At 45.9% G+C, this 25,811-nt stretch overlaps 1 protein-coding gene and 1 pseudogene across 4 annotated transcripts in view; one reads left to right on the forward strand and one right to left on the reverse strand.

The window, feature by feature from the left end:
• The first annotated feature begins 14,506 nt into the window (after nucleotides 1–14,506).
• LOC132691904 (small ribosomal subunit protein uS17 pseudogene) lies at nucleotides 14,507–15,048 on the forward strand (annotated as a pseudogene).
• Nucleotides 15,049–19,030: 3,982 nt separating this feature from the next.
• The window catches only part of KCNG3 (potassium voltage-gated channel modifier subfamily G member 3), a 64,355-nt gene continuing 57,574 nt past the window's right edge, over nucleotides 19,031–25,811 (reverse strand). For 2 of the 4 annotated variants that reach the window (XM_060653748.3, XM_060653714.3), the window contains exon 4: nucleotides 19,031–20,271. In XM_060653748.3, coding sequence (XP_060509731.1) covers nucleotides 20,260–20,271 — 12 coding nt within the window. In that variant the 3' untranslated portion in view covers nucleotides 19,031–20,259. The other 2 variants (XM_060653729.3, XM_060653739.3) reach the window with 2 other exon arrangements.

Consider the following 25,811-nt stretch of genomic DNA (forward strand, 5'->3'; position numbering starts at 1 on the left):
GTGCCTGGCTGGCTCAGTCGGTGAAGCATGTGACTCTTGATCTTAGGGTGGTGGGTTCAAGCCCCACATTGGATACAGAGATTACCTAAAAGTTAAAATCTTAAATAAGTAAATAAATAAATAACTACATTTTAGGGGCGCCTGGGTGGCCCAGTCAGTTAAGCGTCTGACTTCGGCTCAGGTCATGATCTCACAGTTTGTGAGTTCGAGCCCCGCATCAGGTTCTGTGCTGACAGCTCAGAGCCTGGAGTCTGCTTCAGATTCTGTGTCTCCTTCTCTCTCTGCCCCTCCCCAACTTGTGCTCTGTCTCTCTATGTCTCTCGAAAAATAAATAAATGGGAAAAAAATTAAAAAAAAACAACTACATTTTATAAAGTTTTATAAAAAAAAGAGAAATATTTCCATTTTGTAAAAAATATAAATAATTGCAGGAAATATACATTCTCTACCCCTTAAAGTCCGTGTTGGACCCCTTGAGAATGACTGGTTTTCAGCCCCCAAGGCAGCTGCCACCTCGATTCTCCCAGTCTGATTGATGTACAGAAAACATCCCACTGGAATTTCTGACTTTGCTCAACTAAATTCTCCTCTTTCTCCCAATCCCTGGTTGGGCTACAATCACTACGTAGTTATCACTTTCCAGCCTTGGTTCATCAGAGTCCATCTCTGATAAGTGGTTCTTCTCAAAGGAAAATATCTGAGAAATTATAAATTCATTGAGTTTCATTCTAACAGAATGAACTTTGTTTCTTTTATTTTCTTGCTATAATTAATTTTGTTTTATCTGTTTTCAAAAAAAAATTTTTTTAACGTTTATTCATTTTTGAGAGACAACTTGCAAGTCGGGGAGAGGCAGAGAGAGAAGGAGACACAGAATCCGAAGCAGGCTCCAGTCTCTGAGCTGTCAGCACAGAGCCTGAGGCAGGGCTCGAACTCAAGAGCTGTGAGATCATGACCTGAGCCGAAGTCAGATGTTTAACCGACTGAGCCACTCAGGCACCCCTATCTGTTTTCAGACAGTGACTATCCCACACTGGGACTGGTCTGTGTGAGTATCTGCATTCATTCCTTGGTTCTTGAGTGTGAGCCATGAAGAAAAACGCCATCAAACTAGTTGTCATAAGTGACAGGACCCCTCTGAGTATGAGGAACTCAAGTGAACTGCCAGGCTCTTTGGCAGTGGAACGCCACCCCTTGGGGTCCATGACGACAAGACAGCTGCTCCCAGGTGCAAATGAAGAATAACAACCCTCCCTGAGACTCTGCAAGTTTGTAGATAAGGGTTTCATGGATCACACAATAACCATCACAACTCAAAGTCACTGAAGCCACCTCTCCTGTCTAGTTCCTTGAAGAAAGAAAGAAAAACACAGAACAGGTTCTGGTTTTGGTTTTGGTTTTTTCACTTATTCATCCCACGAATTCCTGTTGAGTATCCATGATGGGCCAAGCACTGTGCAGAGTACTCAATCAGAGAAAATGTGGAGGAAAATGTGTGATACCTGAGATGCTATCCCAAGTCAGCTCTGAAATAAAACAAACAAGGGTGGGAAGGAAACAGAAAAGGGGAGAGGAAACAATCTCCACCCGGGAGAAACACTAGCGACACAGCCAGCTGGTGACCACAGACCGATAGTGGCAGACAAAGTTTAGAAATGCATGGTACTGGGGCGCCTGGGTGGCTCAGTCAGTTAAGCATCCAACTTCAGCTCAGGTCATGATCTCACAGTTCGTGGGTTCAAGCCCCGGGTAGGGCTCTGTGCTGACGGCTCAGAGCCTGGAGCCTGCTTCGGAGTCTGTCTCTGTCTCTGTCTCTCTCTCTCTCTCTCTCAAAAACAAATAAACATGAAAGAAAGAAAGAAAGAAAGAAAGAAAGAAAGAAAGAAAGAAAGAAAGGAAGGAAGGAAGAAACACATTGCATCACATACTATCCAAAACCTCAAGGAACAGTTTTTCCATAAGTAAGCACTGCTCACACACACACAACATTCCAAATGTCCTACTATCTGTCACATACAGTGGAGTGGGAGGGTTGCATTTTTGTTTACTTTGGCAAATCTAAATTTGGATCTAGGGCCTCATCACAAAGGCTGCCTCACAGACCCTGGTCCCTGTTGTGCATGTGTCCCTCAGGCAGCAGGCCCTGGCAACGGGGAGAATAGGCCAACCCACTAACACGGGCTAAAGGCCAGACCTGGGGTCCCCTGCCAGACGCTCCCTGACTGCCCACCATTCTGCCCTTTGACTGAACAATCTGTCTCGCAAAAACAATTGCCATTCAGTGTTCAGGAGATGAGCACCAAGTGCAAAATATTTACCATCCAGAAGTTAAGCTTCGGCACAAAATTGGTTGCCTCCTCAGTGAATTAAATTCAATTAGCTGCCTCCTTATCTCAGCTGTGCGTTGTAATAGCTGGTGACACCCGCCTCTGCCCACGTCTATGTAAGGGAGTTCGGGGAGCAGGGGGCGACGCGGGCACTTGGTGGGGTGTGCCGTCGGCAGACTATTTTGCCGCAAGACGATCACCTCCTTAGCAGCAAAGCAATCGTCGGCTTTTCCTCCACATTTATTTCCGCTGAGGATTTTGCTCCCCCTGCCCTCCCCACATCCATACTCAGCACTCAGAGAGCGGCAGGAGACCACTCTGCTCTGACAACCGTCTCTGCCACTGACATTATCTCCTAATTATCTTCTCAGCTGCGATGGCTGGGTACCAGTCCTCAACTTGTGCAAAATGATTCTCATACCCCATCTGATTGGGAGGAAAGGAAAAGTCTGTCGTTCTTCGAGCTTCTCGGGGCTGTTACCGCTTTTCCAAAGGAGCCTAAATAATGTTCACAACAATCAGACGGGAGAAAACCCACACGTTACTTCAAATGACCATTACTCAGAGCACGAGAATGTGTTCGCAGCCAGATGAATGTTTCTGTACAGGGTAACTCTTATCCTCAGCAGACCTTCCAAGCGCCAGGGCCATTAAGTTAATGGCCTGAAACAGAGCCCAAAGACCCGTGTTTCTTCTACAACACTCGCTCTGCATGGTGGGATGTACTGGAGGCTTCAAAACAGGATTACTATTATTTTTTTTAGAACAGATGACTTTTTTCCAACAGCCTTGAGGGACGCAGCTGCACAGTCCATGGCAAGCTTTGCAAGGGAGAAGCCAGTTTGGCCTGGAAATCAGGTGGCTGTGTTTAAAGGTCAACTTTAACAGGTTTGTCCTTAGAGAAACCAAGGCTAGAAGTCCCTCCCCCTCTCCAAAATCCCTCCCCGACCTCAAGCCCCTTCTCCGGCCTCTAGTCACCTCTTGGTGACTTATGCCAGTGTCTGATGACCTCAGCTTGTTTCTTTTCCCCCCACTGCCAGTGAAGAGCCAGTTGGTCAAATAAATGGAGCCTAAAACGACTGAGCTTTGGGTAACTCCTCTTAGTTTCATAAACCCAGAATCCTGGCCCGCCACGTTGGTGGTTCAAGGGGAACCAGTAAAGGGCTGCGGATGGAAACAGCACCCAAAGTGTTTGCAGGCCTGACACCTTGGGTAAGGACCACTCACAAAGTTCCACTGTGGGTCAGTCAGCCACCCTCCTAAACCATTCCTCCTCAGGGACTCTCAGGGGACAGTCTCGGGGAAGGACAAAGGCCTGAGAGTTTGGCACAAGGCACGCCACGGTGTTACTTGCTTCTTGAAGATCTGGTCAACAGCTTTTAGACCTCCAGACCAGAGCAGGCGTGGGGGTTTGCTCTAACTGGGAACTGGAGCTGGAGCTCTGGTTTGACTCTGAGCCTACTGTGTAATTATCTACAAAACACCTACTGGTTTAATAACAACAACAACCGGGCCGTTTTCTTTCACTTTGCAAAAATAAAGTTATTAGAGTAACTTCCCAAGCCATCAGATTACTGGTCCTCAAGCCCCAGAATTGCTCAGGTAAAAGGAACTGTCTAAATTTTAAAAAGCAGCATTAACGATTCTATTACTGGCTTTTATGAGAGAAAATGTTGGAAGAGGGTGTTGCAAAGCCCAAGCTGAAATATGCTGGCTTCTTTTTTCCAAAAATACAGCAGCCAGTGCTTCCCCAAGCCTCCTTTCCTCCATCCTGTCCCCCTGCCCCCCAGCTCTGCAGGGTGCCAGCTTTGCCCGTCTCTGGAGAGTGGTCATCAGCAAGGCCACCCCCCTGCTACTCTAGGAAGCTGGGACACATGGGTCATCAGCTGGGCTGCCAGCTGATGTTTATAACTTCAGGCCTCTGGTATTTCTTGTAAATAATTGGGGGAATAAATGTCTCCCCAGTGCTAGTCTTTCCTTATTCAGTCCTCAAATCGCACAAAGGTTTGATTTGTTGGCCAGTTACTACGTATCCTACAGTGGAGGAGAGAAAAATGTAATCCCGGTGAAGAAGTATTAATCATTGGCGAGGACCTGCAAGGCACTGAGATGGGCCCGGAGAATGCCAGCATGAACAAGGGCTGCCTTTGGGATGCTGAGCAAGGACCAGTCCTCACTCTTGAGGAGCATAGAGCCCCGGAGACAAACGGCAGGTGCTAGTCAACGCTCTGTGACACGAGGCTGGCCAGGTCAGGCTGTGGCCAAGTGCTCGGAGGCAGCAGAGGGAGCCCTTCCCAAAGCGGGGACGGGGGAAGGCTTCCAGGAGGCTGAGATGGACTGAGATACACAGGATTTCTGTAGGGAGAGAGAATGACGCGGGGACATAAGGCAGAAAAGTGCTAGTGTCCGCAGAGGGCAGGAAGGTTTCGAGGAAAGCCAGCAGGGGCGTGCAGAGGAGCAGAGAGATGGGCTGTGTCTGCAGGACAGGCCACTAGGGGGGCGTGGAGGCCATGCTGAAGAATCTGAGTCTGAGTCTGCACTCTGCCCATATAGGGCAGCCACGGAGAGTTTAAAAGGGAGGGCCTCTGTCTGATACTCGTGCTCCCTGTGACTGAAGCGTCCCCCTCCTCCTGCTGAGGACCTCTCACCTTCCAGGCATAAGGAGTAAGGCAGGGAGAGGGCCACCACCCGGCCACCAGCTCTCTCCTCACCCCACCAGCGACAGTGCAAGTGCTGGGGGCTCTGACACCTGGGTCGGTCCCAACTCTGATCACACTGCTCTGCTGCGTGACAGCAGGTCAGTCCCGCCCCCCGTCTGAATTTCACTCGGGGATGTAAGTTGACCTCTGAGGTCCTGAACCACTCCAAGAGCATCTTCATGATTTAGGGACGGCCCATGTAGGAACAGGGGCATGGCTATGGGCTGCAGCTCTGCCTCCCCTATTTCCCCCGTGGGAGGAAGGTCAAGGGGAAAAGACCAGAATCATCCCTTCCACCAGTGGCTAACACACCTTTGCACCAAACCGCAGCAATTTACCTGTATCTATGGGCAGCTTTAGGGCTCAGCAACTGGTAGTGGTGGACGCAGAAACCAATAAGCCTGAAGCCACAAACGATAATGACCGCCGTTACCAACGTGTGCTGGGCACTTTACATAAGGTCTCCCTTAAACCTTAAAACAACTTGTGTGCTAGATATTTTGTGGATGGGAAATCCGAGGCTAAGAGAGGTGAAATAAAGTGAGCAGCAGACTCCACAAGTGGTGGAGCAGGTTGGTCCGGCCCATCCCGTACACTGTTCCCAGATTCATCCTTCCGAAGCAGTTTTGCTCTGTGTCCTGTGTATGAACTTCCTTCCGGGGCCTACCCACCAATCAGGAAACAGAGTCCAAACTTCTTAGCATCGCACTTCGAGACCTATTATATGGTTCCAGTCTTCTCTCTACTCCCCAAACCTTGAACTACCTGTCATCCTGAGACTGTGCCCTGTGTGTTCTCACGTCTGGTGTCGGCTCACCTTGCCCCCTCCATCTATGATATCCCGGTGCCAGCTGTGCCTGTCAAAACAGCCCCCCACACACACCTGTAGACATCAGCTCAGTGTCGTCTCCCTGGAAGCTCCAGCCTCTCCACCCAGCCCTGTGTTTTCCCTGCACCAGATCCTCCTTTAAGACACTCAGCATTTTGAGCCAGACAAGTTTGTGTTGCACGGAACACTTCCCAAGACTGCAGGATGTTCAGTATCCCTGGACCTGCCCAAGCCCTGTGCCAAGAGATGATCCCCAGCATTTGTGACAGTTAAAATAATGTCCCTCGCATTTCCAACCACTCTCCGGATTGAAACCTGACTGCCTTGGGTAACAGTGTGTTTACGTGTCTATCTCCCCCAGTGGACTACTCATATCTTGAGAGTAGGTATTATTTTTGGGTTCGGCTTTGCATTTCCTATAAGCCAAGTGCAATGCCCTGCACATTTCAAGCACAGGTATGTCCACTGAATGTACATAGAGGACAGTGGTTTTATTTCCCTACTTTATAAGTACACTGATTTTTTAACTTCCATAGTCAAAGAGAGCAGTAGTAATCCCCATGCCAATACAAACCCTTACTGGTCCTGCCATTTAGTTACCTAAATTTTTATTCGATTCTCTGAACATTAAGAATCTAGAAAATAGGGGCTCCTGGGTGGCTCAGTCCATTAAGCATCTGACTTCAGCTCGGGGCATGATCTACCAGTTCATGAGTTAGAGACCTGAGTCAGGCTCTCTGCTGTCAGCATGGAACCTGCTTCAGATCCTCTCTCTCCCTCCCTCTGTGCCCCTTCCCCATGCTCTCTCTCTCTCTCTCTCTCTCAAAAATAAATAAACATCTGGGGCACCTGGATGGCTCAGTCAGTTAAGCCTCAAACTCTTGGTTTCAGCTCATGATCTCCCAGCTTTGTGGGTTCAAGCCCCGAGCTGGGCTCTGTGCTGACAGAATGCAGCCTGCTTAGGATTGTCTCTCTCTCTCTCTCTCTCTCCATTCTCTCTCTCTCTCTCTCTCTCTCTCTCTCTCTCTCTCTCTGCTGTTCCCTCACTTGTGCTATCTCTGTCTCTCTCAAAATAAATACACTTTAAAAATAACTATTTTTACAGAAGTTCCTATATCTGCCATTCACTAATGCATTCATTCACTAATACAAAAACTACAAAATCTCCAAGAGAACATAAAGATATTTATCCAAGCTCCTACTACTGGCCGATGTGGAACAAGTACATAAAGACATCTGAAGCGAGATCCCAACACTGACAGGTCCTGACATTTCCAGCTCAGGCAGGGTCACTTTCAGAAAACACCACCTTGCTTCTGGAGCCTAGCGTCCAGGCTTCACCTTGCAGCCAGGTAGATGCACAGGGTAAATCAAGGCTGCTTGCTTGAACCTCCATCAAAGCTGGCACAGCCTTTGAGTTTCCAGAAATAGGTCATGATTGGCACGGAAGTAGAAGAATGTAATGTCTTTCTGTCTCCAGTATGAAATTTATGAGGACCAGAATTTGCCCGGGGTGGGACTCTGGGGGACTGAGTCAGCTCTCTGAATCCTACACAGGAGATGGCCCAGGACTGCTACAAAAGAAAGAGCTGGAACGGCAGTAACTGGTAGCAGAGATGGGCACTGGTCTTGGGAGTCAAGAGGCCCGGGTCCTGGTCCTGGCTCCAGCTCCACTAGGCATGTGACCTTGTCAAGTCAAGTAACGTCCCCGAACTTCACCCATGGGGTGTGATATTACCTGCTTGCTTACCTCTATGGTAGTCAAATATATACAGATATGCGTTTTATTTATTTATTTTTAAGGGTTTATTTTTGAGAGAGAGTACGTGAGCAGAGGAGGAGCAGGTGGGAGGGTGGGTGACAGAGGATCTGAAGCGGGATCTGTGCTGAGAGCAGCGAGCCTGATGCGGGGCTCAAAGTCACGAACTGTGAGATTCTGACCCGAGCTGAAGTCGGGACCCTTAACTGACTGAGCCACCCAGGCGCCCCTTATTTTTTTTAAGATTTTATTTTTAAGTACTCTCTACACCCAAAGTGGGGCTCCAATTGACAACCCCAAGATCAAGAGTAGGGCATAACTGAAGTTATGACTGTAGGTTGACTCCACGAGGAAATGACTGCAAAGACTATTCCTGAAGGAGACTCAGGCAGTTGTGTTTCCTTCTGTCAATAGTAAACAAAACACAATTTTCACATTCTTTGTCCTCCAGATAATAAAGCAATTCGTATTCATTACAGAAGAGCAGAGAGCAAAACCAAGAAAACCTAGTATATCCACTGTCTTAGTCAGCTCAGGCTGCCGTAACAAAATACCACAGACCGGGTGCCTTTAACAACAGACATTTACTTTCTCACAGTTCTGGGGGCTGAAAGTCTGAGATCAGGGTGTCGGTGTGGTCAGGTTCTGGGGAGACCTTTCTTCTTGGCTTGCAGACAGCTGCCTTCTAGCTTCGTTTTCACTTGATGCACGTGCAAGTGCCCAGAGAGAGACATCTCTTTTCTTCCTATAAGGCCTAATTCTATAGAGAATTAGGACCCCTCCCTTATGACTTCATTTAACCCTAATTGCCTCCAGACGGGCCCTATCTCCAAATACAGTCAGTCACGTAGGGAGTCTAGAGCTGCAACATATGAATTAAAGGAGACACAATTCAGGCCATAGCGCCCACAATCTCACTTGCCTGGAGAAAACCACTCTTTATCCTTAGAGGTGTATCCTTAGTAGGTGTATCTCCTACTATTCTCCTAAGTGCACGGATTAAGAGAGAGAGAAAAACATGGCACCATGAGGAATAGTTTGTGGCTGGCTATTTTCAGTCAACAATATATGGTGACAGTCTTTCCACATCATCAAATTTGCTTTCCCCACATTGATTTTAGTAACCCACCTATTCCTCGGTATGGCCGCATTATTGTTCCTATGGTCCCAATTTTAGCCTTTTAGTTTGCAGCCAACTTTCCCCATTACAGAGAGTGCTGGGATGAACAGCCTTGACTGCTTCCTTAGGACAGATTACTGAGAGTGCAGGTTTGGGTCAATGGGCCTGGGCACTTCTAAAGACTTTTTTTTTTTTTAATTAAAAATTTTAAAGTTTATTTATTTATTTTGATAGAGACAGAGACAGCATGAGCGGGGAAAGGGCAGAGAGAGAGGGAGAGGGAGAATCTCAAGCAGGCTCCCAGCTGCCAGCGCAGAGCCCGACGCAAGGCTCGAACTCACAAAACCGTGAGATCGTGACCTGAGCTGAAACCAAGAGTCAGATGCTCAACCGACTGAGCCATCCAGGTCCCCCTCTGAAACCTTTGATGAGCAGTGTCAGAACATCTGCGCTCATTTATACTCCCACCAGTAGCAAATGAAAATGTAGCCTCACTTTTTTCAACATTAACTTTTTATTTGGGGATAAATTTCTACCTACAGAAAAGTTGCAATGACAGTACAGAGAACAGAGTTCCTATATGCCTATTACCCAGTTTCTCCTAGGGCTAAATAACATATTACCAAAACATGGTGCATCTGTCAAATCTGAGAAATTAACACTAATACATTACTATTCACTCAACTGCAGACTTAGTTCTCACTTCACCAGCTTTTCTGCTAAGGTCCTCCTACTCTCCCAGGATTTAACCCAGGACACCACGTTGTGGGGTTTTGTTTGTTTGTTTGTCATACTGCATTGTGTATTGTGTGGCATCACGCAGCATTATTTACAATGGCCAAATTATGGAAGCAGCCCAAGTGTCCATGGACAGATGAGCGGGTAAAGACGATGTACACTTTTTAACTCTCACTTTTTATCAGCCACAGGAAAATCCCCTGGTGTTTTGGGGGCCTGTTGTGTCTAATGCTAACTAGTAATTATTGTTCATTGCTTTAGGGTATGTCTTGTTCCAGCCTATGCTTGTTGCATCAGCAAAGTTACTGCTATACAAGGCAGTGAGAGTGACTTAGAGAAATTGACCATTATGGTTTATCTCCCCAAACTCTGTAAAATGCCAAGGGGAAGGCTCTTTGTGTGGGAAAGGTCATGCATGTGTTCCCACAGGGTCTCTCATGTCACTGTTAGGCAGGAATCATAAACAACAGCATCACAATTGGATTTTGCTCTATATTTGGAAAATTTGGCTCCTCATTACAAGGCAAGCTGATGCTATCTTATTTAGTTCATTCTTTTGCTCATCTCCTGTAATCATTAAATTACAGAGCCATATTTCCAAAGCTCTAGGGCGGGGGGCGGGGGGACGGATTAGGAATAAAATCTTTTAAGCTTCTGCAGAAAAGGTTTGGATTCGTTTACGAATGGTGGGTGCAGAGCCTGGGGAATGATCTATTCCCAGCCGACCTAGGTGAATGATTTGCTTCATTTTCCGTGGCTCTGTGATGTTCTCTTTTTAATGCAGAACAAGGATGGCACCTTTAATATTCTGTTCCTGAATGTATCCCTGATGGCTCCATGACCCTATCCCCAGGGGTAACAGTGAATGAAGGAACTAGAAGTCATAAAATATAGGAATGATCAGAAGGGAGAAAATGAAAGCTGAGAAAAGGCTGCTGGGTTGTTTATCAAACTACCCTGAATAAGGCCGTTTTGATCCCGTGGAGCAGCTCTGTGCCTTTCTCAGCACTGTTTGAAAGTCTTTGTTCTTTCCTTAGAGAGACTGTTTCTCTTAGGTGATTCAAAAACTTAACAAATATTTAGTGAGCCATTAGAACAATTCTCAGGCCAGCATTCATAGGTCTTATCTCCCAAGCTCCACATCTATCTGAAACCATGATTGATTTGCTTATATTTTCATTTTCTCTCATTTTCTCTGAGAGTCCAATTTGGACACTTCCAGCAAGTGACGGTGGGGACAACTATTTGTTTCTTCAGGCAGTCTAGCTTCAGCTTAGGATTTCCCCCAGGCCATCGCCACCGGCCCCTATTCAGAGGGGAAGTAATATGGGACCAAGTTTGTGGTTCTCCTGGGGAATCTTCTAGAAGGACTCTACTGGTGAGAGCTGCTATAACTGTCTCCTCCCGGGCAGCTCTGCCAGGATGTGGCTCTGCAGGCCAGATTTGCATTCCAAATGCAGGACCCACGTGCCTCATTATATTGCGTGTCTTAATTAAGAATGCAAGAGAAAAATCGGAGCAGAAATACATCTCTAAGATGGTATTATTGATCCCGTAGCCTCCTCATGGAGTCCCCCAAGGACCACCCTCCTCGACTGTCCTTACTTCTGTGACCAGGAGGCAAGCCCCTGAGAGCTGCCTGAGGACCAAGGGCAAACGGACTCACAGCCCCCACAAATCACAGCTAACCAGCATGAGCTCAATGTCTCAAGCACCTTCTAGCGTGCAAAGGTGTGCTTGAGGTTGGCTTGTTTAAAATCACCTTGGGGACCAAGGACTGGAATTGATGTCCCCAAGTATTGCAAGTTGCAGAGAGCTCAGGCAATAAAAGGAACAGCCAAATTTCTTGCTTATAGCTTCCTTCAGGCTGGACCTCCAGACCTCCTCATTAATCAAAGGAGTTAACATCCAGACACATTCATTTCTCTTATCTATCTATCTACCTACCTACCTATCTAGAACAGAACATGATCAAGACAGAAGCAGAGGGGGAGAGAGAGAGAGAGAGAGAGAGAGAGAGAGAGAGAGAGAGAGAATCTTAAGCAGGCTCCATGCCCAGCTTGGAACCGGACGTGAGGCTTCATCTGACAGCCCTGGGATCTAGACCTGAGCCAAAATCAAGAGTTGGATGCTTAACTGACTGAGCTACCCAGGCACCCTCATCTCTCTTTTTAACACTTTATGTCTCATGTCTTTGATTAATTCAATCAATAAAGACGATTTCATGGTGCCAAGCGCTCTTATTAGTATCTTAAAATTTGGCCTCTAATTTTACCGACCGGGGATATAGCAGAATCTAGGGGGATCTCTTTGTTCCTAATGAGCCAAGCATCTGAAATTGGCGAAAGGATTCTTTTCACCAGTTCTATTCAAATGAAGTCAAGATGTGCAAAAGCCCATGCCTGGGAATCCGTCCTGAGGAAATGGTTCAAAATGTTGGAAATGCGTTTGGGGAAAGGGGCCTTGTCTGCCATTTGCTCTTTGTCTGTGCTGCTGCCTACTGCCCGCACCCTGCTCTGCCACGTCACTGGGTCCTTCCCCCCTGCTTCTCAGACCTTTGCCTGCACCACAGCCGCTCACAACCTGTAGCTCTGAAATCCCCTTCATTCCCTTCAGTGTCAGGGGACAGGGGACTCTTGGGGGTCCAGGGGTGGGCGGGAGTGTGCTTACTGCCTGGTATCTTATAAATCATTCACCAGGAATTCTGAAAAGTCACCAATACCGCACGACTGTGGTGGGTGGCAGGTTCTGGGACTGCACTGCACAGCCGTGTTGGTGAGGACTGGGTTTGGCCATGCTGAGGTAACAGACCGGTGCTTACAAGCCCAAACCGCCTAGTTTACTAGCTTTTACTAGCTACGTCACTTCAGGCAAGTTAGGTAACCACGTCGTGCTTCACTGCTCATGTGTCAAACAGGGACAGTAATAGTACTGACTTCATAAGTTGGTATAAAAATTAGTATATAAGCCAAGCACTTAGAGCAGTACTTGGCATGTGATAGTGACTATAACGATAAAACAGAGGGGGGGAAAACCCCAAAGAATTTTCTTCTGTACGTTTAAAAAAAAAAAAAAAGGGAAAAAAAAGTCCAGACGTAAATAGTGCAGAACTGGTATGGGAGCTTCATGGTATTATTAGAGCCAGACTCCTCTCTTTCTGTTCCCTCTTCAAGGTTACTTCATAACACAAGATAACTGCTGGAGCTCCAGTCATTGCAGAGTTCTCTCAAAATCCTCCTCCTCAGTGCAATGCTGGGCAATTCAGCTTCCTCTTTGTGCTGCCCTCACCTAGATCTGAATACCCAGGGGTCTTCTACAACCAAAATGCTCATCAAACCAACCAAGCATTTCTCGAAACCAAAGACTGGATAAGCTGGTGGGTAGATCCATGTATTTCTCCTGCCCCCTCCTCTTTTACTCCTCCAAAGCATCAGTAAAGGGATTTGGAAAGGATGCAAACCCGCAAGGGCCAAGAAGAGACAGAAGAGGGGATGGCAACAACAATATTTTGGAAGCCAAAAAGCAGATGGGGAAGTGCCGAATGATTTAGGCATTTCTGAGAAAGCTGAAATAGAAGCCAACAGGTAGGAAACAAACACACACACACACAAAAAACAAACAGGAGTCCCTTTTACAGCCCACCCCCAAAGGCTCAGGGATTGGCCAACAGGTACCATGGGTAATGACGGTGAAGGTGGAGCCCAAAGCAGGATTGGTGAAAAGGCTGTTTCAGAAACAGTTGGAGGGATACCGGGCTGGCTCAGTTGGTAGAGCATATGACTCTTGATCTCAGGGTCGTGAGTGCCAGCCCCATGTTGGATGTAGAGATTAGTTGTTTTTTTTGTTTTTTTTAATTTTAATGTTTATTATTTTTTTTATTTATTTATTTTTTTAACATTTATTTTTGAGACAGAGAGAGACAGAGCATGAACGGGGGAGGGTCAGAGAGAGGGAGACGCAGAATCTGAAACAGGCTTCAGGCTCTGAGCTGTCAGCACAAAGCCCGATGCGGGGCTCGAACTCACGGACCGCGAGATCATGACCTGAGCCGAAGTCGGCCGCCCAACCAACTGAGCCACCCAGGCGCCCCAATGTTTATTTATTTTTAAGAAGGAAAGAGAGAGACAGAGTGCGAACAGGGGAAGGGCAGAGAGGGAGAGGGAGACACAGAATCTGAAGCAGGCTCCAGGCTCTGAACTGTCAGCACAGAGCCCGCCGCAGTGCTCGAATCCACAAGCCGTGAGATCACAACCTCAGCTGAAGTCGGACGCTTAACTGACTGAGCCACCCATGTGCCCTAGAGATCACTTAAAAAAAAAAAAAGCATTTAGACCCCCAGATCCCCTCTCCTGGGTGGTGGTCTCCCCCCTACCCCAGCTAGAAACTTGAGGTCTATTATCTGGAGACAAGAGAGGGTCTCGGGTCTGAGAAACATGACCCAAGTTTTCAGTTGGAACACAGGGTAATTGGAGGATGTTTAAGTGTTGAATATTGAGAGCCCAAACTCCTTCTCCCACTGGCTCCCAGGTGTATACTCTCCAAGCAGGAAACTGGCTGGATGCATCTTCTCAGGGAATGAGACTTCCTGACATCAGGGAGGCATCGATAGGACCCAGCCGATAAGGACAAGACCCACAAGGTAAACAATCCACAACTGGCAGAGATTCCAATCAGTCTAGGATCAGCCTCTTGGGAAAGAGATCAAAAAACCCAACAGAAACTACCTGGAATGAACAAAACTTAAAAAAAAAAAAAAAGACAGAAAAACATGGCATAAAGAAACAAGGTCAATGACATCATGAATAAACAATCAGACAAATCGAGGATGTGGGACACATCACAACACAATTGGCCAAGTCTCTTGGAGTCAGTTTGATGACAAAAAGGGGTATGAGGGGGAACCCGCTTTAAATAAAAAAGATATAACAACCAAATGCAGTCTGTGGTATTTGATTGGATCCTGGTTTAAAAAACAAATTGTAAAAGATATTTTTGGAACAACCAAGGAAATTTGAATAAATACTAGGTGTCAGAAACTGGGGACCTTCCTTTTTCCAAGTGGCCGGGAAGATGGCGGACATTCAGACTCAGTGTACTTACATTCAGTTGGCTGAAGCAGATTCAGCCAACCATCTTTCAAAATAAGACGAGGGTCCTGCTAGGAGAAACTGGCTGGAGAAGTTCCTGCGATACTACAGAAACATCGGTCTGGGCTTCAAGACGCCCAAGGAGGCCACTGAGGGCACTTAATATCGACCAAAAATGCCCCTTTACTGATGTCTCCATCCAAGGGCAGATTCTGTCTGGTGTGATGACCAAAGCAAAGATGCAGAAGACCACTGTCACCTCCACCACATCTGAAAGTATAACCACTTTGAGAAACACCATAAGAACATGTCCGTGCACCTGTCCCCTTTCAGGGATGCCCAGATTGGCGACACTGCCACAGTGTGCAAGTGCTGGCCCTTGATCAAGACTGTGTGCTTCAATGTACTCAAAGTCACAAAGGCCACTGGCACCAAGGAACAATTCCAGTAAGTTCTGAGACTAGAAGTCTGCCCACACCCCCAAAGGAAATAAAGTTATTTTCCCAGTCAAAAGAAAAAAAAAAAAAAAAAAAGAAAAGAGAAAAAGAAAAGAAAAAAAAGAAACTAGGAAATTAGTCTACTTTAAAAAAAGTACTGTTTATTATTGAAAGGTGTGATGAAGTTTATTTTGGAGAATGTCCTTACTTTTTGGATTGCTTCAGATTCTGTGTCTCCCTTTCTCTCTGCCCCTACCCCACTCATATTGTCTCTCTCAAAAATAAAATAAGCATTACAAAAATTAAAAAAAAAAAAAATAAGCGACGCTTAACTGACTGAGCCACCCAGGCACCCACGGCTTTATTTGTAATGGTATAAAACTGAAAAGGACTTAAATGTCCATTGTTTAGAAAACTGGTTGAATGAGCTAAAATATAGCCACACATTGCCATAAAAAGCAATGAGGAAAAACTCTAATTATTGACATGGAATGGTCTTCAGGATATACTGTTTAATGAAAAAACTATAGTGTGCTACTTTTCACATGGGAAGGAAGGGAAAATACTAATTATATAAGCACTGAAGGGCGCCTGGCTGGCTCACTCAGTCGAGCGTCTGACTTCGGTCAGGTCATGATATCATGGTCTGTGAGTTCAAGCCCAAAATCGGCTCTGTGCTGACAGCTCAGAGCCTAGAGCCTGCTTCGGATTCTGTGTCTTCCTCACTCTCTGCCCCTCCCCTGCTTGTGCTCTGGCTGTCTCTCAAAAATAAACATTAAAAAAAAAAAAAAAGCACTGGAAAGCAAATCATCAACAAATAAAATGGTTAGAAGCAGGCAACGGGGCAGGGGAGGAAAGGGGTCAGCACTCACTTACACACCGATTATATAGTTTCAGCTTTGGAATCATGGTTTCATAACCAAAAAATTTAATGGTAAAGAGAAAAACCCCTAGGTTTACAAAGACTGAAATAATGTGAGAAAGTCTTGTGATATTAGGTATAAATGTAATACTCAACATCTTATGTTCCACATGTTTACAACAGTGTGAAAAAATAGTCCTAGCCTTGGCATGGAATAATGACTACAAGGGCATGGGATACAGAGTTACATGGTTGCTCTCCTTCTCCTTGCTTGTGTTCTCAAAACTCTCATGCATCTGAACTCATTTAATGATGGGAAAAAAAGAGAATCGACTTTTTTTTTTTTTCTAGAAAAGTACTTTAGTTATGAGCAAAAAAAAAAAAAAAAAGTGAATTAGAAGTAAAGAGAATCGACTTTTAAGAAGCCGCAGTTGGCCGTGCTCTGTACTAGAAGAGCTTGCATTTGTGAGCCCCTACACTCACCCTCACACATATTCATTCCGTCATGTAATTCTCATGACAGCTCCAACCGGCAGATGCGTCTTTAAAATCGAGGCAAGGTAACAACGCTTTGGAGTTGGACTCTGAGACCAGGGCTTCTTGCCACAGCTGCCTCCATCATTTTGGTGGGTGGCCCTCATTTTGTTCAGGCCAGAGGTGAGAAGGTGGCCCCTCCAGGAAAAGCCCTGGGAATCGGGATCTGTTTCCAACACCCAGGACACACCGAAGTCCTACCATGAGTTTTTGAGACACACGACATTATGAACGACTTGGAAAGGTTTCGATAATGATTATGACCTTCCAAATGAAATAAACAAAAATCCTCTAAAGAAGCCAATCCTTTAGAGACCTAAAAAAAAAACACAGGAAGAGTCCAAGAAATGTAGCAGCTGCTTCCAAAGGAAACCCCATTACAATTTAAAGCTCTGGGTATCTATGACACATGTAACCTGATTATTAATTCTGAAATGGCCTTGGAAGAACACAATTTACAAAAGTAGGTTTATCCCTTCCTCTCTGCTAGTGAGGGGATCCACAAGATGCCAACGAGCTACAGACAGGCACACATAGAAGATGGAGGGGGAAAGCTTCCCATGGTGTCCTGGGGGCAGCACAGGGGGCTCATTCTAGGGACTCAGGGCCAACAGGAGTCCTGCTTGCATCAGGATCCCAGAGCTCCCAGGAGAAATGGGAAAAGAATTTCTGACAGATGGCACCGTGAACAACACTGCCCCAAAGAAGAGAGACAACGGCTGCCCGACCTTCTGGGAGCAGGATGGGAAATGCCTCAGCCTCAGCATCTTCAATGTTCATTGCCCTACAAGGTTCAGCTTTCTGACTTGCCTGTTCATATCCTTTGCCCATTTTTAAAAATTCTGGGTTGGCGCTTTCTTTTTGATTTGTAGAAGTTCTCTATTCTAGTTCTCTGTGTCACAGGATGTTCAAAGAGGGCTCTTCCTGCTTCAATTCTAATCTTCACTCAGAGGTACTGATATGTTCTATACCAAAATACCAAAGTGGGCATGCGGCTTGGTCTCCATATGCAGAATTTACAAAGGAAATTTCAGAAAACTAGAGTCCTTAGCCAGGTCAAGAATAATGGGGATGCCTGGGGGGCTCAGTTGGTTAAGCGTACAACTCTTGATTCCGGCTCAGGTCTTGATCTCACTGTTTTTAAAAAAAATTTTTTTTTAACGCTTATTTATTTTTGAGACAGAGAGAGAGCATGAATGGGGGAGGGGCAGAGAGAGAGAGGGAGACACAGAATCCGAAGCAGGCTCCAGGCTCCGAGCCATCAGCCCAGAGCCCGACTCAGAGCTCGAACTCACGGACCGCGAGATCGTGACCTGAGTCGAAGTCGGATGCTTAACCGACTGAGCCACCCAGGTGCCCCTTGATCTCACCGTTTGTGAGTTCGAGGCCCGCATTGGGTTCTGCGCTGAGTTCAGAGCCTGCTTGGGATTCTGTCTCTTTCCTCTCTGTCCCTCACTCTCTGTCTCAAAAATAAATAAACAGTAAAAAATAATAGAAGAGTCAGAGTGTGGAGAGAGAAGAGAAATTTCTGAAGAGATTTCTTCAGAGGCTTTTTGCCCTACAATGAATAGTTGCTGGCCCATCTTGGCAGGAGGCACAGGGTTGCTTCCTACCTTGCCTCAATCCTAGAGAGAATGGACATATCACTGCAACACCACTCATGGAGCTCGCCGTGTGTGTTCCTATAGTTGGGGGTCTCTGTGGATCAGCATCAGACTCTTGTCCAGGAAACCCAGAGAGCAGGCATGAGAACGGATTGCTTAGATGGGAGAGCCAAGAGACTGCTGCTGCTTTGGCTCCCTATTCTGAGTTCATCAAGAAAAAGGATGCAGGAGTGTTTCCATGAATAAAACGAGGGCAGTGTGGAGAGGGCTGGCAATGGTCCTGTCCAATGAGGCTGTGGTCCTGTCCAGTGGGGCTGCTTGAAGAAGCAAAGGGGACCCAGCAGCAAGAAGCTAGAGATGAATCCCGTTCCCAGGGGGCTAGAAGGAGACACAGCAGCCACTCACCACAGAACACATCTGTGAGGGTGGAGGGACCTGCAGGAAAGAGGACCCTAAGAGAATCTCCTAAGAGGGCCATGAAAGTGTCCCCGAGAGAAAAAAAAAAAAATGCTTTAATCTCTGCCAAACCCATAGCTCAAAGCCATGTTATGAGGGAGCCCTGCTCATTCCTTCCCTTCTACCCCTGGGCCATGGAAAGATAAGAACCAAGGCTAGGGTGTGGGGTCTGGAGACAGCCCAAGACAATGACCTAGCAAAAACACTAACTGCCCCCTTCTTTCTCACTTCAGGCTGCCCACTCAGAGCAGATCTAAGTTGGAGGAAAGAAAAACTTTCTACATTAAATCAAGTTCAAAGTTTTTTGTTTTTTTTTTTTTCAAGATTTTATTTTTAAGCAATCTCCACACAGGACGTGTGATCAGCCCTGAGGTCAAGAGTTGCACGCGCCACCAATTGAGCCAGCCAGGCGCCCCAAGTTCAAAGTTTTAAGATCTTGAATGGGTAATATTTATAAACCGAGAATAGGCTTATGCATTAAAGTGACTCTAAGAATGCTATCTAAGAATGAATGGAAAAGTCTCAGGCTTGCCAGAGTTTAAATCTAGGAGTAGGAAAAGATTACGCCATTGAAAAAATGTTTTTATTTTTAAGTTTATTTATTTTTGAGAGAGACAGAGAAAACGAGTGGGGGAGGGGCACAGAGAGAGGGAGAGAGAGAATCCCATGCAGGCTCCGCCCTGTTAGCACGGAGCCCGATGTGGGGCTCGAACTCACAAACCGTGAAATCATTCCCTGAGCCAAAATCAAGAGTCCGTCGCTTAACCCACTGAGCCACCCAGGTGCCCCATTAAAGAGAGGTTGGAGCAATGGGGCATCTGGGTGGCTCAGTGGGTTAAGCGTCCAACCCTTGATTTTGGCTCAGGTCATGATCTCACGGTTCATGAATTCGGCTCTGCACTGACAGCACAGAGCCTGCTTGGAATTCTCTCTCTCCCTCTCTGCCCCTCCCCGGCTCATACACACCCTTTCTCTCTCTCTCTTTCAAAATAAATAAATAAATTTTAAAAAATACAAATAAAAAATAGGGGTGCCTGGGTGGCTCAGTCAGTTAAGCGCTCTTGATCTCAGCTCAGATCATGAACTCACGGTTTGTGAGTTCGAGTCCCCCATAGGGCTCCATGCTGACAGCGCATAGCCTGCTTGGGATTTTCTCTCTCTCCCTGTCTCTCTACCCCTCCCTGTGCTCTCTCACTCTCAAAATAAGTAAATAAACATTTAAAAAACTAAAATTTTTTTTTAAATTTTGAAACATTAAAAATACTTTTAACAGTTTTCAAGTTTTGTTTTCATGCTCAGATTTTCAATTCATCTGGAAGTTGTTTTTGGTGTTAAAACAGGATCAAGTAAAAAAGGGTGCCTGGGTAGCTCAGTTGGTTAAGCATCTGACTCTTGATTTGATTTTAGCTGGCGTCATGATCCCGGGGCCATGGGATGGAGCCCCATGTCGGGCCCTGCGCTGCGCGGGGAGCCTGCTTAAGATTGTCTCTCTCCCTCAAGAAAGAAAGAAAGAAAGAAAGAAAGAAAGAAAGAAAGAAAGAAAGAAAGGAAGGAAGGAAGGAAGGAAGGAAGGAAGAAAAGAAAGAAAGAAAGAAAGAAAGAAAGAAAGAAAGAGAGAGAGAAAAGAAAGAAAGAAAGAGAAAGAAAGAAAGAAAAAGAGGCAAGTCATTAGCGCTATCAACGAGATGTGAATGAAAATGAAGCGTGCCACTTCCAACTAGAAATCTTAAGATCCTGCATGCTTCGCCATCTTCTCTTTTTTCCTCTGGCACAAGAATAGCAACATCTCAAGATGAAGGCAGCTTCTTCACCCTGGCTCCTGGAATGAAAAGGATACGGCCAGAATCACAGCCAATCTGTGAAAGACATGTAATGTGAGCAAAAAATAAACTTTTCTGCTTGTAAGAAATGAAGATTTAGGGGGTTGCTGGTTAGCACTGCATAGCTTCGTCCAAGGTGACTGATACAAACTTCAAGCTGTCAAGTGTAAATACATTTTAAAAATATTTTTATCACATATTTTATATCGTTTCTAAGTGTTTAGAGTAAATGTGAAAATTACATACCCACTGTGCTTTTCTTTTTTTATCACGGTAAAATATACATAAAATTTGCCATTTTAACCATTTCAAGTGTATAATTCAGTGGCATTAAGTACATTCAAAATGCTCTGAATGGCAACCATCACTGCCATTTCCAGATATTTTCATCATTCCAAACAGAAACTCTATACCCATTCAACAATTTCTCCAGTCCTTCCACCCCAAGCTCCTGGTAATCCTCTATTCTTTTTGTCTCTACAAACTTGTATATTCTAGCTACCTCACATAAGTGGAACCATACATTATTTGTCCTTTTGTGTCTGGCTTATTAACTTAGTATAATGTTTTCAACGTTTATCCATGTAGGAGCATGTATGAGAAACTCATTCGTTTCTAAGGCTGAGTATTGTTCCTTTGTGTGTGTGCATGTGTGTGTGCGTGTGTGTGTGCATGTGTGTGTGCATGTATGCATGTGTGTACCCCCAACATCTCGTCTGTCCATTCATCTGTTAATGGACATGAGTTATTTCTACCTTTCTGGCTACTGTTACTATGCATTCTTAATTTAATAGTAGTTAAATACATACATGCTATTATAGAAAAAGGTCTAACATATTACACAAGAAACACTACCAGTGGGTGTCAATTTATTTATTTTTTAAAAAATTTTCAATGTCTATTTATTTTAGAGAGCGAGAAAGAGACAGAGCACAAGCGGGGGAGGGGCAGAGAGAGGGAGACACAGAATCCAAAGCAGGCTGTCAGCACAGAGACTGATGCGGGGCTTGAACTCATGAACTGTGAGCCGAAGTTGGATGCTCAACTGACTGAGCCACCCAAGCACTCCTGTTGGGTTCAATTTAGAATGGAGAAAACTTTTAGTCTTCATTCTATATATTCTTATATTATTTAAATTTGTTTTAATTTTTATGCAACTTAAACTAATAAAGAGTTTTAAAAATAAATGTTTCCTTTTGATGAGAAGCAGGACAAACAAGAGACATAATGAGTCACTGAAAATATGGTTTGGTCTTGTTTTTATTAACTTTTTTTAACACTTATTTATTTTTTGAGAGACAGAGACAGAGCATGAGCTGGGGAGGGGACAGAGAGAGAGGGGGAGTCACAGATTCCGAAGCAGGCTCCGGGCTCTGAGCTGTCAGCACAGAGCCCGATGCGGGGCTCGAACTCATGGACCACAAGATCACGACCTGAGCCCAAATTGGATGCCCAACCAACTGAGCCACCCAGGTGCCCCTGTTTTGTTTTGTTTTTAAATAAACTCTATACTCAAAAATAAATAAATAAATAAATAAATAAACTCTATACTCAACGTGGGGCTTGAACTTACAAACCTGAGATCGAGTCATGTGCTCTACCAACTGAGCCAGTCAGGTTTCCCTGCAAATGTGTTTTTAAAAATTATTTGTAAAAGGGGTGCCTGGGTGGATCGGTCGGTTGAGTGGCCAGCCCCTGATTTCGGCTCAGGTCATAATCTCATGGGTTCGTGGGTTTGAGCCCCGTATCAGTCTCTATGTTCACATCTCGGAGCCTGCTTCAGATCCTCTGTCTCCCTCTCTCTGTCCCTCCCTCTCTCTCTCTCTCTCTCAAAAATAAACATTAAAAAAATAGAAAATCCTTTAAAAAATTATTAGTCAAAGCTCAGGGTGCCTCCACTAGTGGGCCAGCAACAGAACTTCCATAAATGAAGAACATTAATTAAAAATTAAAACTACCCTGCAGGAAGCTGTAAATGACTAAATGACACTCTTCCACAGGATACTGTCACTTTTTTTCTCCTTTAATTCTCCTATTCTTCTGTATCAGATTTTATGGGCCATAATGATTAATGATTATTAGTAATAACAGTCCCTTTTGGACAAAGCTGAAGCTCATTACAGTATCATATTCCCTGAGCCTAAATGTGATTAAGAATACACTTCATTTCAGCTACATCATTTGCAGTAAGAACGCTACCTTGTGTAACTGCTCCTGGTTTTTAACTGAAAAAGCTACTGGGATTCCAGCTGTTCACACTGTGGAACACTGTTCCTGGCAGGCCCCAGGGAGCTCTCCTCCGCATCTCCCAGGTGCTTGAGAGTGATGTTCCAACGCTGCTTCTTAACATCCTTGGAAGAGATTACACTCCAGCAAATGGCAACCTGGAATCAAAGATCTGCCAGGCAGCCGGACGGCCTGGAGTGACGCTCAGCTACGTCCACCTTGTATGCTACGTGACCTGAACTTTCTGCTCTCGATTTCACGTTCTGGGCCAGTGGGACACAGCTGCCACGGTAGAAGCAGCTACTCACAGCGAGCCACAGTGGTGCTCGGGGCCAAATCCCGACCGGGCTTCCAGGCCAGCACCACGCACACGAACCCAGGCTGCTGGTCAGTTTTGACCACAGATTCCCTCTCTTCCACGGGGCAGTCTGTCCAGGGTGAAGATTCAGCCATCGAAGAGCTAGGTTTAATTTCAGCTGAAATTTAACTAGAGTTCCCAGTGGCTGAGTCCAATGATCGCTTCCCAGTCTTGCGCTCTCCTGACTACTGGGAGGCACTCGACATTGCAGGGCCCCTCACCCTCCCCTCCTCCTCTGGCCTCGTTTGCTAGTCTCCTGGAGGTGAATGCAGGTTGCCTCCTCTATTCCCTCAATACTCCCTTTCAGAGGAATTTCTTTCTTAGCCTATTCCAGACTAGCTTCTACTTTCATCTATGTGCCAAGGATTCCCAAATCCCGACCGCTTGGATGACTCTAGATTAGACCTCTCCCCAGGGCTTCAGGCAGTCACTAGCATTTGGATGCTGCCCAGCCTCCTCAGATTTAACGTCCAAAATGGAGTTAACTCCCACTCTCTCCCTGTCTCTTTTCTCTGCTACTGGATCCTCTCTTATCTCACTTCTTCCTATCTGGGTGATGAGTTGGTCCCACTCCACCCTTGACTTAGCTCAAAGAGTGACCCTCCTTGGTGCGCCTGGGAGGCTCAGTCCGTTAAGTATCTGACTCTTGATTTCTGCCCAGGTCATGATCTCACAGTCGTGGGCTCAAGCCCCAGGTGGGCCCCTGGGCTGGGTGTGGAGCCGGCTTAAGATTCTCTCTCCTTCTGCCTTTGCCCTTCCCCCACTTGTGCTCACTTGCACCTGTGCGCGCGCGCGCGCTCTCTCTCTCTCTCTCTCTCTCTCTCAAAACAAAACACAACAACAACAACAAAAACAATCTTGAAAAAGAGTGATCCTCCCTAAAGACAAACCTTGCCATGCCATTCTCCTGGTTTATGTCCTTCGGTGGCTCCCTCCCTGCAGGGTCAAGCCCATCTCCTTGGCTGGCACATGTGGCCTTGCCTAATCTGGCCTCTGCCCACCCACTAGCACCCCACCCCCCAACACTCTTCTCTGTGTACTTGCCGACCAAGTGCAGTTGCCAGAATAAGTCACGTTCTCCTGCTGCATGCTGAACCCTGCACATGTTGCAAATCCTTAAGAGCCTGTCTCCCTGAACTGAATTTCAGAATCACTTCCTCCAGGAAGCCTTCCTTGACTCCTGAGCTGAATGAGGTGACTGTCTTCCGGGATCCACAGCAGTCATTTCATAAACTTTGCCCCTAATGCCCTTTCATGTTTTCTTACTGGTCTCTTTATCCACTGGGAGTTCATCAAGAATAGGAAGCGTGTCTTCCACACGCATGCGTAGGGCCCACCACAGACAGAAATGAGGCAATAAAAGGTATACATAAAGCCAGGTGAGGACAGTAACTTGTAACACTGATGGGGAAGTATGTAGTTATTTTTTTTCTCTCTTCTGGTTTCTTATGTTTTCTAGTGTGTGTATTATACTACTCTCACACATTTAAAAAAAATTTTTGTTTTAACGTTTTATTTATTTTTGAGACAGAGAGAGACAAAGCATGAGCAGGGGAGGGTCAGAGAGGGAGGGAGACACAGAATCCAAAGCAGGCTCCAGGCTCCGAGCTGTCAGCACAGAGCCCGACGTGCGGCTCGAACTCACGAACCGCGAGATCATGACCTGAGCCGAAGTCGGACGCTTAACCAACTGAGCCACCCAGGCGCCCCACTACGTTCACACATTTTTGAAAATCAGTTAATTTTTAAGATGTGTCCAATCTCTCCGACATAGCTCCAATAAAAAGAATTCACTGCCTAAGGAGTCAAGTTCCTTTCTCCTCAGATGCCTCTGGCTCCTTAAGACCCCTGCCTCAAGCACCACAAATTCTTCAGAACTGAGCAGCGTAGAAACACTTATTTCAACATTTTCAGCACACAGAAGGACCACCCACACACACACAAATTCCTTGGCCTTGAAAAGGTTACATTGCTCTACTAGCTGAGTGCCAAAACTCATTTTTGGCCAAATATCCGTCAGAACCTTGCTGTATTCGCAGCCGAACACAAGCAGAGAGGTACATTCACAGAACCTACCTAAGAGTTACACAGGATGGAGATGATGGAGCTTCTGAGGGATATCTCTCTTGCCTTGTCAACTCAAGACACTAAGGAGGTGGGGGGTGGGGGGGGTCTTCCAAAAATCCCCCCCCCGCCTTTTCTTAACCAAAACATTAATTATCTTCTCAGCCACCAAAAATTTCAACCATGCACACTGGCTGGTAATTCTTTTAAATATGTGAAAAATAATCCAACCATACAATGTTCAGTCTGACATTTGCTATTGTTTTTCCCTAAAAGAAAACAAAAACCTGATTAGTTCCAAAAATAAAACATAAAGAAAAACTCAGTTGAGAAGCAAACCCTGTGGCTTAGAAGCCATCATTCTGATTAACAGCACATAAGTGTTACCTGACGAATGGATTCCTATCTTAAATGCAATTATCACAAATTCCTTGTGGTCCCCACTGTTTTTGTAGCTTTATGCCCAGCTCCTGAAACAATAACTTTAATAGCAATAAACGAAAACCCCACCTCAGCGCTTGGGCCGACTAGACTGTTTTCCCACCTCAGTCAGCAGGGACCCTGGGGGGGAACGTGTTGAGCATGAACTCGACAGCTATCCAGGAAGGTACCTACTTCTCTGTCCTCAGCAGTCCCTGCATCTACTCCTGGAGGGGTGCTTTCCACAATTAAGCCCATTTCCAAGGCCTGCTGAGACAATCAGGACAAGCAGAGCCTCTGCTCTCAGGAAATGCCTGCCTGAGCCATCGCTGGCCTCTGCTGAGGACTGTGCCATGCTGTTGGCCACCTCAGAGCAAGGGGCTTCTGGCGGTGGGGCTGACGCACCATCAAATCAAGGGGCTGCTGGAGTACAAGAGTGTCTAATCTAAACTCCCTTTCTCCAGGCAGTCA

This window comes from Panthera onca, chromosome A3, assembly GCF_046562875.1.
Source record: "Panthera onca isolate mPanOnc1 chromosome A3, mPanOnc1 haplotype 2, whole genome shotgun sequence".
NCBI lineage: Eukaryota > Metazoa > Chordata > Mammalia > Carnivora > Felidae > Panthera > Panthera onca.